Source organism: Melopsittacus undulatus, chromosome 1, assembly GCF_012275295.1.
Source record: "Melopsittacus undulatus isolate bMelUnd1 chromosome 1, bMelUnd1.mat.Z, whole genome shotgun sequence".
In the NCBI taxonomy this organism is placed as follows: Eukaryota; Metazoa; Chordata; class Aves; order Psittaciformes; family Psittaculidae; genus Melopsittacus; species Melopsittacus undulatus.
The window spans coordinates 131,514,045-131,531,066 of record NC_047527.1 but is presented as its reverse complement, the minus strand read 5'-3'; the positions used below and the strand labels follow the sequence as shown (position 1 = coordinate 131,531,066).

General features: G+C 40.7%; 1 protein-coding gene across 1 annotated transcript in view; it reads right to left on the bottom strand.

The window, feature by feature from the left end:
* Positions 1-1,146: 1,146 nt before the first annotated feature.
* The window catches only part of OSBPL10 (oxysterol binding protein like 10), a 106,618-nt gene continuing 90,742 nt past the window's right edge, over positions 1,147-17,022 (bottom strand). The window contains exons 8-12 of the mRNA XM_034066625.1: positions 16,231-16,714; positions 7,127-7,313; positions 5,520-5,702; positions 3,835-3,988; positions 1,147-3,084 (exon numbers count right to left, since the gene is read on the bottom strand). Coding sequence (XP_033922516.1) covers positions 3,040-3,084; positions 3,835-3,988; positions 5,520-5,702; positions 7,127-7,313; positions 16,231-16,714 — 1,053 coding nt within the window. The 3' untranslated portion in view covers positions 1,147-3,039. The remainder of the gene's footprint in view (positions 3,085-3,834; positions 3,989-5,519; positions 5,703-7,126; positions 7,314-16,230; positions 16,715-17,022) is intronic.

Below are 17,022 nucleotides of genomic sequence, written 5' to 3'. Positions count from 1 at the left end.
TGTACCAGCTCAGTAAGGCTTCAGTGGAAACAGAAAGGGCATCCCACTACTAAATGAAACAAATCATTTATTCATGAGCATTGTCATCTTAAAGTTACAAATTATGAAAGGAAGGCAAATCAGAAGAGACTGCCAGAGCATCTTTGAAATGATAAAAATTTTCTTTCTGAACACTCCTAACTTGAGAAAGAAGGTTGCATAGGCTTTCCACAGTGTGCACGCACAAAACTGAAGTACATGGAGGTTTCATTACAATCTGGGGTGTACACTGGCTACTTGCAAGGCATTCACTTGCAAGTCCAAGACAGCTATTGGAACAACCTACAGAGTAAGACTCATGAATATTTAATTTTCAGTCTCATACTGAACACAGAACTACCAGAAAAATGACACTTTTGAACCTTGTTCTGGAATCTCGCTGATGGGATCTTTTCAGAAAGGGCTATTTTTGTGTCTGCCTCTCCCAAGTTACTTTGGAAAAGAAACAGCAGAAACAACATCAGCAGGTTCTTCACAGCATCAGAACCAAACAAAACATCTATCAGAATGTAAGTGTAATGTTCTGGGCATGCAGAAACAGCCAACCATGCAGACAGAAAAACTCTTTAATAGATTACAAGCATAAAATTACTCCAATTTCTCCTTAAAAGAACAGCTACAGTACCCTTGTAGCCTCAACAGTCCTACCACCAAAGCTGAAAGAGGTTTACTCTTCCAGGAGTGCAGGCCTGCACACCTGATGGAGAGGGGTTTTCCATGGCTCTTTATAGTGAGTCTGTGGCTTGTTCTTTGGTATGTGAAAGCCAAAAGTTCTGGGAGGATGTTCCACATGTTCAATTCTGCATTTTCGACTGTTCTTTGTGACACTAATACAAACCATATGAATACTTCTGGTTACTTATCAGACTGACCTCTAGAGCAGGAGAGCATCCATTAGAAAGCTAATTCCCACAGGTGATGAAGTACACGTTTTCCTGACAATACTTGTGGTAGTTCAGTGATTACTATGACAACATCATTCTGGCTTTGTTCCAAAAAAAAAATCAACTATTCCTAAAAATAAGATTTTTTCCCCCCCTTAAAAGTGTTGGTTACAAAACCAAGCTCATACTGTCCACATTTCTTTTAAAAATAGGATTTACATCATTCATAACATGGATTTTTTTAATGTGCAAAAATAAGGGCATACAAGCAGACAAAATAGCATTTAGGAGGAAAAAGCAGCCACAGCTGCATTAAACGGGGATGTGAAGTTTGAACATAAAGATCGATTAACAACTGTTACGTCCAACTGAACAATTACTGGTGTGTTTCCTTGCGTACACACCTCTGAGCAGCCTCTTGAGTTGCTGAAGGGATTGTCACGTCTACCAGACAGATAATGAGGAAATGCAGGACACATAAGAACAGATCTAAGCAGCGTTTTGACTTAAAAGATATTTGTGTCACATATATAAAGCATGTTACTGTGTTAAGAGAGCAAACAAAAGGCACAAAATTAATCAGTACTATGGAAAGGCCCACACTACTGCGCATTAGAAAACAGAGTGGTTTCTTGACAGGGCACAGCAGAAGTCAGCACATTTACATTTGCCTTTTGTTGCTGCTCCTCAAAAACATCTTCACTGTCAACAAAACACCAACTAAAAAGCAACGAAGCCTTAGCACACTTTCAAAATCCACTTCCTCAGTGTCACAGTGGTCACCTTACAAAGCCAGATCAAGCCACAGGACTGTTTCCTTTTTTAATTTACAAAACTATATCCCATTTTGTTTGCTTCATTAATAAAGTTTTTGTTGCTGTAACAATTAACTAACCTGTTACTTTTGCATCAGAAAATCATCTAAGAAGGCTAGTTCTACCATTCACCCAAGTATGTAATTTGGAATCAACCAGGTCAAATGCAGAAGCAGTCAGCACACACATGGTCTGCCTGGAGCCTTAGCACAGAATGAGGGGCTCCGAACCCACCAGCTCGGTCTGACTGCCCCGCGCAGTGCACTGCTCAACCGGGGGGAAGGCTCTCACTGATCCCAGCAGCACAGCAGGACAGGACTCCAGCCCAGCATCACCCACCTCAGCACACAGGCTTGTCTTTGAGCAGTGGTTTAACTTCAAAGGCAAGGCAGGGAATGCTCAGGTGCAGCACCTCTTACATGGGGGTAGAAAACTGCAGTAAGGCTGAGCTGCACACCACAGCTACAGCTGCTAGAAGGGATTTAGTGGAACATGTAACCCAAAGCACTGGCGCAATAGTACCCAGAACATTGCACAAGATGAGAATCACCCAAGCAGCTGACTCACTGGTGACCAGATCTGTTCAACAGCTGTAAGTATGAACAAAGGAAAAAACGGGGACTCAGTGAGTTAGTGTGAACAATGCTCTTGAGAAGGTATTGCTACTTCTTATATGATGGCTGAAAATTGACACTCTTAAGTGACCAGCAACACGCTCTTGAATCAGCATCCCAAAGAGGAAAGATGCCATCAGTGTATCATTCTTAATGTCAAAGTGACTACTCAATGCCTGTTCAGACAGAATGATGGCCATTAAGTGACACGTCACATTTTAAGTGCAAAACATTTTTAGCATAAGTGAAAAATAGAAAAACCTTAACTAATAAAAAAGTATTTTCTTATATACTAGCATAGGCCTGATCCTGCAAGCACAGAACTCGAGGAGCCCCACGTGGGTCCAGCTGAAGGCCTGTGCCCTAACACTTACAGGAAAAGGTCTCCAATTCACTGTGTTTAAATTTGTTTACATGTAGTGTAAATAATACACACACAAGCATATACACACTGTGTGTATAATGTGTGTACATATGGACGTGTGCGTGTGTGTTCTTCTACCCATACACACAACATGGCTCCTGAATAAATTACAAATGTCATTATTTTGAGATGCACCATTCACAGTACACAGCTTCTCGTTGGTATCTTCCAATAACACGACCTACTCAGTGACATCCTCAGGTTATACACTGTATCATTTTAATGCCTTAAAGGTAAAGTTATGAGGCAACTGCTCTATCCCATCATTGGGTCTTCCAGAGAGGATTCAAGTATAGCCAACCATCGCCCTGCAAGAAAATTAGGGAGAGTTTGCTAACGAGATTTATACATACAGGATCGGTGTAGGTTCACCTAAATCTAAAATAATTCTCATCAACACAATACTCATCAACACAAGAAACCAGCCCCTGTCATCTGAAAATTCTGTGGTTAATGAATTTACAGATAATTTGGGCAGGAGGGAAAAAATTACAAGGGGGTAGAGAAGCGATGAGAAGATGCAACAGATGAACTGCTGGTTCAAACTGCTGGTCATAGTGGCTATGTGGCAACACAGGCATATAGTAATTCTCTCGGTCAGTCTTAGTTCCCTTCCCCTTTCCTCTAGGAAAGGGCAAAGACAAACTTTAAAATCTGTTTCATTCCAAGCAGATGAGACCCAGTACTTTCAGATGTCCAAGCTTAATTACACTGGACAAATATCCCTAGACCATATTCACTTTACTCTGCTGAGATAAAGATTAGCAGGGGTTATGAGTACACAGCACTTGCAAATTAGGATGTTGATTTTAAGGTAAAAACCAGCTTTAAGTGCCTAACATTAGGTACCAAAAATTCAGATTCAAATCTAACTGAAGGAAAGTAAGCTAGTTTACAATATGGAAAAACCCATTGCTCTTTTTTAAGGGCCAGACTCTGGTGAAAATAGAATTTACAACAGTCAGTGGTAAAAACCACAGGCAAATTGATTTGTCCTTAACATCCTCCTGCACACAGAAACATGCTACAGGGTCTCTGAAATAAGGCAATAGAAATACCTCTTTGGCAAAGTATTTTGGCTTCCACTGTGCTGCAAGAGCCACACGTTGCCTCTCCTCTGCTCGCTGTCTCTCTTCAAGGTGGTGCTTGTGCTCTGTGGCTGCATCAATATTGCCTTCTTTCAGAGAGTTAGTGACATGCTGCCAGAGGTGCCTGTGTGGTGGAGAAGGAGCACAAGTGACAGCGTTGAGAGAACTCCTCAGTGGCCACAGTATGGTGAGAGGTGGCCTGACATCATGTTCTCCACGCTGCTGCTGCAATCATATAGCTCATGAACCATCGCTCTCCTGGGATGGTCACTGCATTTGTGGATCAGATTCTCCAATTTCCTCAACCCCCAGTGTTTTGCAAGTTAATCTTCTAATCACTTTTGTTCATGTTCCTGACTCTTCACAACCTAAGCTTTTTTCTCCCAGCAGAGGGATTTATGTTTATGATTTCCTGTTTACATTCCTTACCAACGATCCACCCCCAAATGACATGTGTTTATTCTGCATTTATTTGTAGTGATACTTGTGAATTATAAGAGAATGTCAGTCAAAAGCCAAGAGTACATTCAACTGGGACACTGACTGCTCCCACCAGGTTACTAACAGAGGAGCTGGTGCATTGATTCTAGGGAGCCTTCTAGCTCTGTGCTGTCAAATCCCAGTTAATAATTCCCAGTATACAACCAAACTTGCTTTTCACATGACTGACAGCATTCAGGTTCAAAGCCTTCTCACACTACATCAGCCCAGAAAAATACTGAGAAGAAACCAACTGCAGCTTTCACATACTTCCAGGGATGTTTAAATAAATGAGTTTCTGTTTACAATCTGATAAACTGGATATCCTGCAGAAACACCAGGTAAGTTGTAATTTGCTTACTAGTATCCAAAATAACCCCAATAAATACACTGCAGAGCTACTGGCTTGCTTATTTCTGTTGCAAAGCTACAGGGGAAAGATAAGTTTGTGATAAGGAAGCATGTCTAGAAAGTAGCAAAATTATATTTGACCCTGCACAATGATTTGAAACACACCTTTATACAATAAAGAGAACATATCTACAGGTAATAAAATGAAGCTTAACTCATGTTTTTAAATTCTCAAAAAAATATTCTGAAATGCAATAAAAATATTAATTTTTCTAAAGATAAGCATCAACAGTTATTGTTGATGTGATAGTGACAGTGATAGTAACAGTGCAAGTTTTGTTCTAATGTACCTAATCAGAGTTATGCACATGATGTGGGTGCTGAGAGCCTTAATACACATGTGTGTATTAGTATCTCACACTGCATCACACTTTGCATATTTTTATACATATATAAAATCTAAAATATATAAACCATGTATTTCCAGTGTAAATTATAAGATGTAACATTACTTGCATCAGATTAATTTGGCTACCATGTTACCATTACTCAAAGCAGCAGGTGAAAACACTGCATTACCATTTTCCAAGTGCTCATTAAAACACATACAAGCATTTTCCCCCTCCACAGAACTGATGTACATGTCACTATAATGTAACTTACGTTCCACAGAACCAATACACAGCTTCAGCTGTTTATGCCTAGACTAATGTGCTGCAGCAAGCAAGGTGTTTTTGAACCACACCATTTACAATTGCACTTTGCCTCCCTCTTTGGCTCTCACTGGAGGTTTGGAAGAAGAACATGAACACCTCTGGCCTTACCTGGATTCCAGTGGACCTTGCTTTGCTATCGGCCTGATCTTTTTCCTGATAATGGGCAGTTTGTTGGTGTCAATCACTTTGGTTTCTCCATTGCTGTAAGTAAATTCCAGTGTCCCATTCCATTCTCCCTGTGCCTTGCATACAATGGTGTTAGTGGGACTGTGTTTCACTTCAGCTGTAACCCTAATTCAAGACAGAAGAAGAAAAAAAGACCATAGAAATAATTGGTACCATTTATTATTAGCATACAAAAGCACTACCACAGCTAAGGCTACAGGCAGCTTTCTACATCTACACAGCAATTTTTCAAGCACAGTAGTGACACTGTCTCCAAAAGGAAAGACTCAACACAAGGGAGCTTTGCTAACACAGCACTAGACAACATTCTCCCAAAGCACAGCCATAATGCAGCTTCGAACTCTGACACAGCTCTAACCCAGAGCTGTTCACCTCATCAGCCTGAAAAACATCTCCTGACATTCATGTGATGTTTCCAGTCCACATGTTGTTTTAGCACCCAACCATAATGAAGTCAGATACCGATGTCAAAGACTTCAGGTACCTCTATTTTCATTTTTAGCTGTGCAAATTTACTTTTCAGCTGCTGAGAGGCAATGACTAAAGCCACCCCAGTGGTTCAAGAACTGGTCTGAGAGTGAGCAAAGTAGAAAAGCATGACTGGAAACCCAAAATGCAGGGAAACCAAGCTTTCACGTGTGTGTATCTTATGAACATGCGTATGTGCTTCAGCAAGCCATGTAAAGCAATCTGTAAACTCAGTTATGTTGTTAAATTATCACATTAATATAGCAGAACCTTCCCCAATTTTCCCTCACCCTGATGGGACCAATTATTAATCTACAACTTTCAGAAAAGCCCCTGTCAAAACACCCCATAGTGGTATTTTGTGCCTGAGCACAGTATTGAAATTAATATATATACATATGGAGGAATAATTAGATCAACTGAAGTAAAGCAGAGGTATCCATGCAGAAGTGCAGCTTCTCATGAATACTGCTACAACCCACAACACAACAAGGTCCTTTAATGACTTTACCATCAAGTTGAGCATGGAATTAAGACAGGAACTGTCTTGCACAGTGCTTCTCTGCACCCTTAATAAAGGGGAACCAAAGACACATAAACAGTATTTTTATCAACTAGAGTTTTGGTGCAGGAGCAGGAGTCCCCAGCAGGGAGCTACCGCTATGGGCAGCGCCACTTCTGCTTTTCTCCTCCTTAGAGGAACTCCCTCCATCCACCTAGAACACTGGTTAATCTGCAAGAACCGCACAGAAGCAGCAGCTGGTGCAGCAGAAACACTGCCTGTTCTGGTCCTGCACTTAGAGTGATTTTTACAAGCAACAAAGTCTGGAAGAATACATTCACAGTTTAATGAGAGAAATACAGCCAGTTCAGCGAAACGATATAAAACATAACTACAATAAACTGCTCCAAAGCTGTAAGTCATCCCAGGCACTAATAGGAAAAGAAATTCAGATATCTGTCTATAAAATACTCCAAGAGAAGAACCAAACACATGCCCAAGCCTCTTGGCATTGAAATCCAGCAGCAGGTAAACACGAATAAGACAGTAATTCCAGTACCTGTGGACCTTCCCTCCATAGAACGGCTTGGTGTGGAACGTGACCGTAGCAGAATAACCTGTTCTGGCACAAGTGATGTTCACTTTCCCTCCAAGCTCCACCCATGGGATCGTAAGTATTGAGCGAGCATAGGCACTAGGCAGGGTGAAAACATACTCTTCTCCATGTTCCAGTAAGTGAAGAACACCTATTTAGGAAGAAGATTGAAACTGAAATTATGAAACTTCATAATTATGGTAAGATCTGATAGTCACTGACCAAACAATGCCATCAACATGTACTTCCATAAAGTGCACAACATGCAACTCCTCTTGAAGAAGGGCACTGTCTGCTGAGGAAAAGCCTGTCCTCTGGAACAAACTTCAAACAAACATTTTCAGCAGCACACAGTCTGAATGTGAACCCTGGTGACTTTCGTGGTACCAAAGGGCTTAGCAGAAAATCTGACTGTGTTAGTTATTTTGTGTTACTGACAACCGTTAAAGCTGGGAAAAAGTAACAGCTGCTTACAAACCACCACACTGAATACTCAGATGCTCACTCGGCATCATCTCATCTCTTTACAGAAAAAATACGAGCACAGCCAAAGGACTCTTCAGTTCTCCATTCAATCAGACATGACCAGGTCCACTTCTTACCGGTGGGGTGTAAGAGGCTCTCCCAAGGTCTAGCCCACATACAACTAGGAAACAAGCTTCAGGAAGCCACCTAGAAATTGCCTCTAAGTTTGCTCCTTCATTCCCAAATGCCTAGTTTCCCACATGGGCTTTGCAAAAGTCTAGCATCACCAAAGTAAGGGCCACCAGGGCCACCGCTCTGTTACCACCATCACCAGTGTCTCAGCCAGGCAGAAAAAATGACTGGCAATTCCACTTCATTCTGTAAAGGTTCCTCCACCCTGAACATTATGGGGTTGTAACTAAAAACAACATGCAGCAGCAACAGTAATTTGTTAAGATTGCACATCTGATCAGCTCTTAGTGTCTCTTGTGGTTAAGGATTCAGCTCCATCCCTACCACAGCTATAGTTTGGGCTTCAGGATGACAAAGAGCAGGACATAATACCAGGTAAAGAGCATCTTAAACCTTACACATAGAATTAAATAATGCCAAGTATCTATAGTATATTTTGGTTAGAGATTTACACTCTTTTGTGCTCCATTTAATAACTGCCTAAAGACAAAAATTACAGCTTTGAACTTTTCATAACAGGGATTAAAAATAACCCATCACAGGAAGCACTCAGAACCCAGAACTATTTGGAAAACACCCAGATCTTGGCAAGTAATACTATCTGTTTAGAAACAAGACAAGCCTGAGCCAATTTGCCTTCACCCTGGGGCAGGCAGGGGAAGAACCCATTAGTAGCAGTATTGACTAGTTTGTCTATGTGTTTAAGGGCATCACAACACTACTTTTGCAAAGTGATCTAGCATGCAATGATGAAGAAGCACTAAATAGGAACAAGACGCTACTACTGCCAACATGAAAATATGCCCTTAACGCTGTATGAAAACACAAACCTAGAAAACAGTCAAAATTTTAGAGCACAGAGCTCTGAGCAGAATCATCATCTTAAATATTGGCTCCAATTAACAGCACTCAGCACAGGCACAGGAAGCTCTGCAACCCATAACTTCTGCCATCTGAAACTGCGCCACAGGAAAGCATCTTTTGCAAACCAGAACAGTTCTATGCAGTTATTCTCAACACTCCTGCAACCTCAGCCTCCCAGCAACAACACAGCCAGTAAATCTACTGCAGCAAGTCTGGCACAATCATAGGATCATAGAATAGTTAGGATTGGAAAGGACCTCAAGATCATCTAGTTCCAACCCCCCTGCCATGGGGCAGGGACACTTCACACTAAACCATATCACCCAGAGGCTGCAAAAGCACAAATACAGAAGAGCAATGTCGTAAAAGGAGCTGCAATCATTTTGCCTCAGGAAGTTGCTTGTGTCACTTGTGCTGACCCCTCATGAGCAGGAACATCCAGGACACAGCTGGAACACACACATTTTGCCTCCAGGTTCCTTGGCTCCATACTTGCAGGTAAAACCAAGCTGAACACACTGAAGGGAGGCTGAACTACCCAACTCACCCAGGATATACAGCCACTAAGAACTTTTACTTGGAAAGACAACTCTGCTTAGCAAACTCATTAAATAGATGGTGCAATAACAATAACTTAATAATCAACAATCAAGAAGCCTTTTAACCTGGTGATGATATTCAAAAAGGATCAAAGAAAGCTCATGGGTACTGATCAAATGCAGAAAGGAAGCCTGGCAATCTGCAGGTGGGCATTGCCTACATCAAATCACCTAGGTTGGAAAAGACGTTTAAGATCATCAAGTCCAACCATTACTCCAGGACTGCCAAGTCCACCACTGAACCATGTCACTGAGGGCCTCATCTACACAGTTTCTGAACACTTCCAGGGACAGTGATTCCAACAGTTCCCTGGGCAGCCTGTTCCAATGCCTGAGCACCCTCTATGTGCAGAAATTTTTAGACTCAATCCTGTCAGTTTCCCTTTCTCCTCCTCTTCCATTTATTCTCCACCTTCTTCATGCCTGTCATGATCAACAGACATGCAGTAGCAACCAGCTGTGGGAAATGGCCTGTGGAGGTACCGACTAAGCACAGACACGATTCTCACACAGTCAAAAAGCATCAGCTTCCAACGCGGCAGTTTTTGGAGCCTTTCATGACTGGTAATAGGTTTTTCTGTTAGACAAAAGGTCTAACCCTTGCCTGGTGGGCCAGGGTGGTGCTCACTACTGGGCGGAGAACCTCACTGTATTTATGATGCACACCTTCACACGAGCTTCTCCAGAGCCTCCGACTTCCCCAGGTCCAGCCATCTGACCATCACTGTGTGTCAACACATAAGAGGAAACTGCCACAGTAAACATAATTCCCTCTTGTTAGTGTAGCTTTGCTTTTGTCTCTGATGGGATCAATAGCTTTTTTCCCTGATGCTCAAGTGGGAGGGATGCCAAGCTCTAATGAACATTTTCCAAGCACATGGAAAAGTGAGCAGCAAATAACAGCAGTGACCTTCAATGTAAATATTTAACTACCACAGCAGGTTAGATATTAAACACTGAACCCAGCTCTTGGCAGTATTTTTAGCACCTGGGAGATTACTTTTTGAATTCTTTAAATACCTGAATAAATACATTTTTAATGAAGTGCTATTTCACTTGAAACATGATTCCAGCTCAATAACTGCAATCTAAACAAGAACAAAGAGAGTATTTGAAATATCCACAATTGATGCTATGTTTAGTATTAACCAAACTGTTAGCTTTACATTCCATCATTTGCCCTGTCCACATGCAAAACCTCATTTAACTGAAGTACCATGAAGATTGCTGCTGCAGCACCATGACTGTAACTAAGACTCATGCTTTCTTAGAGAAGAGGAAGCCAGAATGACACTGAGCATTTGTAACTGCTACCACAATTTGATTTCAAGCCCTACCCTGCAGAGGAGAGAAATTAAGGCAGAAAAAGTAAAATCTAACAGTTATTTTTAACATTTTAAGATCTGCTTTTACACATCATCACATTGGGACTGATCTTTAAAAATACACCATCTATTTTTCTTCTCTTGCTTCCTCACTGGATTATTACCTTAAAAATGGCCGTATGTAAATATACATGAAAAGAAGACTCCCATTTTCAGTCACATTTCCTCCTCTCACATCAAAGAATTATTTTGGAAACTGCAAATTCCCTTAAGAAAAAAAAAAACTGAAGTATTTATAGGCAGTTGTTATGCATGGAAGAATGCACCAGATTAAGTATCCAGGGAGGAACAGTGGATTTTGCAATCTAGTTTACGAGACAAAAATACCACATAGAAGAGAGAATATTTTATAAACGTGTGGAATTTTGAAGTCCCCCTTGAAACGTCCTCCACACCATTTGCTCCTGCTTTTAACTAAGGCAACACTCACAGTCATGCTCCTTCCAATGGCTCCTCAGCCTGCATTAAAAGAAGTGATGCTCCTGACATGTTATGTTTTCCCCTATTTGATTTTTACATGTTCCTCACTAATGTTGCAGCTTTGCACATTTATTTTCCAGTAATGCACACTGACAAAGTACCCAGAGGAGGCTCTGGATCAATGAGCTGCAGTATAGGCATGTGAAATTTAATGGTTCCCACTGACTGTATGGAGATCAATCTGAACAACAAATGGAATGTGGGACACAAACAGCCTTGGGCAGTTTCCTAACTTGACAGGCTCTCCACTCCCTCTGCACTGTTCTTAACACGGCACAAACAGGCGTAAGTTACATGGGGCATGAACCCCACACAGGTGCAGAGCATCAGGTTCCAATGGGAAAACATGAGATGCCAGAACCAGGCTCTTATCCTCTCACAAACATTCCAGTGAGCTGTGCTGCACTGCTCGTTTTCCAAAGACTGGAGCCATTTGCCAAATTAAGTAATGACTGTCACACCATATGGAAACTGTTCTGAAACCAATGGGCTAAAAAATATTGGTACAAAAATCAGTGCTGGGGAAATATTTAGGTAGCTCTATTGGCACAGAGAAGTAAATCTTTGGGACTGGTAAACTGAAAAGTCACTAATGCCTCAGGAATAGAAATTACAGACTTGTACATCTGTAAACACATACAGATACTTGAACAGAAAAGCCCAAATAAAAGAATATTATTGCTCTCATTTAGATTTACCCCGGGAAGAGCATCCTATCAAATCTTTTCAAGGTTGATTTCAATTTAAAAGCTAATTTCTGGATGCCTACACCTCACTAGTTTTTAAAACACTTAAGATAGCAGGAGTGAAAACACAAGACATAAACAGCCACCTGATAAAACAGAGTAATCCACCTAAACCTACTTGATGTTCTCTGCAAAATTAACTTGTGAGTCAAAGGTGACATTTTCTGCTGGATTTTGTAGCTTTGGAACAAAATCTAAGAGCAGAAAAGGAACAAGCAATGCCACACTGAGGTGTGCTCATCACAGCCTTTTCCACCTATCCACTTTCCATCATCCTACAACCAGGGTCTATTTTATTCTACAACCAGTATCTAAAGATTCTTTGGACCATGTAAAAAAAACCATCAAATATTTACACTGACTCTCTCATCCCTGACTATTTTAAATCTTAATGAGATCGTATTCACTGCATAGTCTTCTCCCTCACTCTCTCATTAGTACATAATTAACCAGAATTAGGGACTGCACATGCAACATGAATTCCTTTATACAAAATACCCTCTCTTCTATTCAGGGTAGCTTTCTCATGAGGAAACTCAGTGCTGACTACTCTGAAGAATGGGAAGTTGATATATAGTGAAGAAAAAATTGAGACATTTCATTAGCGAGCCAGATTTAGACCCCTTATAACCACAGATGGAGGGCTAGCATATCAAACAGCATCTCACATGGATTTCCAGTCGTGCTTTTCTACTCGTTCTGCATCTCTGCAGCTGATACTTACTTTGAATCAACAAACAAACATCAGAGATAAAGAAAAAAAATCTTAGTCACTCTGAGGTGCAACACACACTGAAAATTGTACAATTGAGTTACTGAGCTATACTCTCTATGACAGGACCACACTGTCCTCATATCTCCATATGCTTTCAATTCTTGTAGAAGCCTTTCTACTTCTACAACATCCTACTTCAGTGTAACCACTGCTGCTTCTACCAACAGTGCTATTCTAACAGTATTTTTTATGCTATTCTAACAACATAGCATAAAAAGCAACATGCTCTACACATCTGTAACCAGTTAAAAAAAAATACCTTTCAAAAACCACCACAGAGACATGACCAGCGTTTCCCTCACACAATACAGGTCCCAAAATTCAGCATGACTACTTTCTTGTAAAAGCCAACTGTGGTAGAAAAAGCTTCGCTGAATTCCTTGAAGGGCACACACAAAACTATTCCATAGACAGCAAACATTCAGAACACATTCCAGTTGTTTGTATTCAACATTAAGGCCACAACAAAATTACAGGTGAAACAAAAGTGTTCTGATACATATCTGAATTGGTACAAGGTGGTCTCTTCCTCCCACTGAATTATCCAAAGCAGTAACTGCAGCTCCCTAATGCTTTGTTTTTTTCACTCCATACATCAGATAGTACTATGAATGCACAGTAAAATGAAACTACTCTACCAACACCAGAATGATTTAAACAAAGTCTCAGAATGGACACAGATATTTTAAAGATATCAAGGAAACTGCCTTTCAATTCACACAGAATCTAAAATCCTTATTGTTCTAACAGAAAGCCAAAGGCACCAATGTGTGTAAGTAAACTTCAGCAACAGTCAAAAAAGGGCTGAATGCTCATAATGTGGAAAAAGAAAACAGAAAGAAAGAAAATAAAGAAAGAACAAAAAATAACAATAACACATGATGAGTTTGGTCACGCAGCACAGAGTAGCAAGTACAATCAACCCCAGGGATTTCTATGATTCACAAACCATCACATTGTCTCTTACAAGAGCAGGATCAGTCATTCCTGAGAAACTTGTTTAATCCAGTTTTTAGTTTAAAATAAGATTCTACAATCTCAGTCGGCAACCTTGTTGTCAGAAAGCTTCTCCTAGTAGGTAACTTTGTTTCCACCTATCTTAACTACTTTCATGTACCTTCTGACTAACAGCATAGCTTGTCTTTCCACCATCTGCGCTTTGCAGCCTAATTCACTCCATTTGAAATTCTGCAGTGCATAAAATGTCCCTAAAGAAAATTCTTCAAATTATATTACACATTTAAAAAATACTAGGCCTGCATTATCAGATGTGTAAATACAGACATAGGTTCTGCACGCTGTAAGCCCTCAGTGGCTTTGGTTCAGCAACCTGTTCCCCAGTGCTCATGCTGACTTCAATCTACGACAGAATTTATACTCATGAAGCACATGAGAAAGAAATGTCTGCAGTAGATTCTGATTTCAGGACAGCTTCACAAAGCTTCACCAGCTTAATTCTGAAGACTTCCCTGGGACTTTGCTTTCAAAACTGAAGAAAGCATCATTCTGAGTGAAGAAACCACATTGTGAAGCAAGCACTTTAAAACTGAGGCTGCCCGTTTCAGGCTGCCTGTTTCCAGATGATAGAAAAGCTTCAGCAGTACAACTTCTTCCTGCCCATTGCCAGTCCTCAACATGCAAGAGAAATGCATGGGCTGCAGTGAGGTTTTTCCGTCACTTTGAAGAAATGCTGTCATCATAGAATCAACTGGGTTGGAAAAGACCTTTAAGATCATCAAGTCCAGCCATTACCCCAGCACTGCCAAGGCCACCCCTAAACCATGTCATGAGGGCCTCATCTACATGGGTTTTGGACACTTCCAGGGACGGTGATTCCACCACTGCCATGGCCAACCATGAGGCTGCATGTCTGGCACCACTTACATGAACAAAAAAAGACAAATGATAACTACAAATTGGTAAACCCAAACTTTCTCCCAAAATTCCCATCATAAAGACCGCAGTAAACCCTGCAGCAGAAGAGTTCACCATTGCAGATGTTCCCCAAAGCCTGCCTCTTCCTCTGGGATATCTCCAGGATCATGAAAACAAAAGTGGTGAGGGGAGAACTTAGTCTCAGAAACACACCTTAAATTATCCTTGGGGTAGGGAAATGGTTCATTTCTAGTCTCTTTGTCTCTCAAAAGTGGGACACATCAGGACTTTGAAGTCTTAAGTAATCCCCACAGCAGACACCCTCAATCCCAGGGAACTGTGCGCTAGCAACAAGGAAGGGAAATTTCCCTACTCCTACATAACCATAAGTGACTTAGTGTTTAATTTTATTCCCATTAAATAGCTCCCTTCGCTGAGAACAACAGTAGTAGGAATTTATATATACCTGAAAAATGCAGCAACTTAAACAGTGAGTCAGGCCGGCAGCAGTACAGTCAGGAGACAGAAAGACCAATTTCCCTTCTGATACTCCTTTCCCAACTTTTCTAACTCCGTATTAAACTAAAAATACCTAAGTCATAGGAAGAAGGAAACAGCAGTGCTGTTATAGTCTAGCTATCACAATGCTATCAAATGCAGTAGTTAAGGAAGTTACAGGCCTCTTCTGTAAAAACTGGAATATATTGCCATCAGAAAAGAAGCTCCTGTAGCCTTTTCTACTGTTTGGATTTGTTCTTTAGTTCTAGCTAGTAGAAACAGCAGAACATATCTGTATGTTTTTACTATAATCGTTTTGTTGTTATTAATGAGCAAAACCTAATTGCTCATTTCCCACTCTTACTTCTTTAGTACCTTTAATATCATAGTGTTTAACATAATGATGACAAAAAGAAGCATTTACTGTAAGTTGTCTTGGTCCTTCTGAGACTACAGTCTAAAAACTAGTTAAGACAAAACACCAAAAGCCACACACAGGGAATTTCCCTCAAATGGCAAAAGGGACTAAATTGTTTAGAAACATTAGCAGTCAGTAATGACACTGGTACCACTGTGTTTATCAGCTCCCATCACTCAGGGAGAATTTGTTACAATTCCCTGTATTTCTGAATTACTGTTGAGCAATGACTTACCATAAAGCAGTCAATGCATGTCAAATCATGACTTACACCTTGACTGCATGATTTTCTATAAAGCATGACATAAAACACTAACTTTGTGAACACCACATAAACCATGATTCTTTGCAGAAACTATGAGAAAAAAAGAACGCTCGGATTAAGTAAAAATGTGGAGTTTTCCTATTGCTTTGTTCCATTTATGCAACCATCGCATACCAAACTTAAAAGTGAGCAAGACAAATAAAACTGTTCTTACAGAATATGCTGTCAGTAGCCATTTGCTACTGCAACTTAATTCTGTCTGAAGTACAGCCACATGTTAACAGAATTGCAAAAATATAAGTACACATAGAACTGTACACATTCTGTCCAGACAGAAAATAAGTTGTATGAACATTGCAATTTTACTTCCAAACTTCACAAAACAAATAGCCACAAGGGTCAAAGGAAAGGTGAGAGGAAGAGCAAGCAGGAAAGTATCTGGATTTCTGTTGTGTTGATACCTGTGATATTAGCTCAAAAAAAGGAAGTAAAAGCACATTTCTTACCTTCGCCTACCATAGAAACACCTATTGACATGCCCATAAACTTGCTTTTGGTCCATACGTGAGCGTTCACACACATTTTCTTCTCTTTGCACTCACAGTAAAAGCAAGATATTGGTGGATGGTGGGACACTTGTTCAGCTACAAACCTCAGCTTGTAGCATGTGGACTGGTCCTGGCCAAACTCCTTGGTTGGTTCCTTAGAAACCATGGAGGCACCGTTAGTTCTTAATGCTTTCACTTTATCTTTAGGCACATCCCAGGAGCAATGAAACGTTTCACCAATTATAGGGTTATAGGGCTTCTTGGCAACCGCTCCCTTTCGGCCTTCGTGAAAAGCTGTTAGATAATACTCCACAAAGCTGATAATTCTTTCCTCAGGAGTGGCTCCAGCTGCAATTGACAAAAACAGGTCTGGATGGGCCATGAAATTTGCATACATCTCCAGCAGGGATCTTTTCTCCAAAATAAATGTTGGAAGCACTACCTGTATGCAAAGCAGACAAAGGCAGATATGATTTCCCCATGATCATACTACCACAGGGGAAGAGTAGGGGGAGAACAGTTAAGACACCTGCAATTGTGGCCCTGTCAAGTTTTGGGAGAGTGTATTTTCCCTCCCCTGTACCAGCAATTTCATTTTCTTTGCAGTGTAAATAAAGAAAGAAGAAAAAAAAAGCCTTGACAGCCATGCAGGCTGCTTTCTATTTCATTAGGATTCTCAAGAGCAGCTCACACAACAGGGACAGGCTGTTCTGCTCACATGGAAATCTGCCTCTTCCTCTCCTTTCAGTT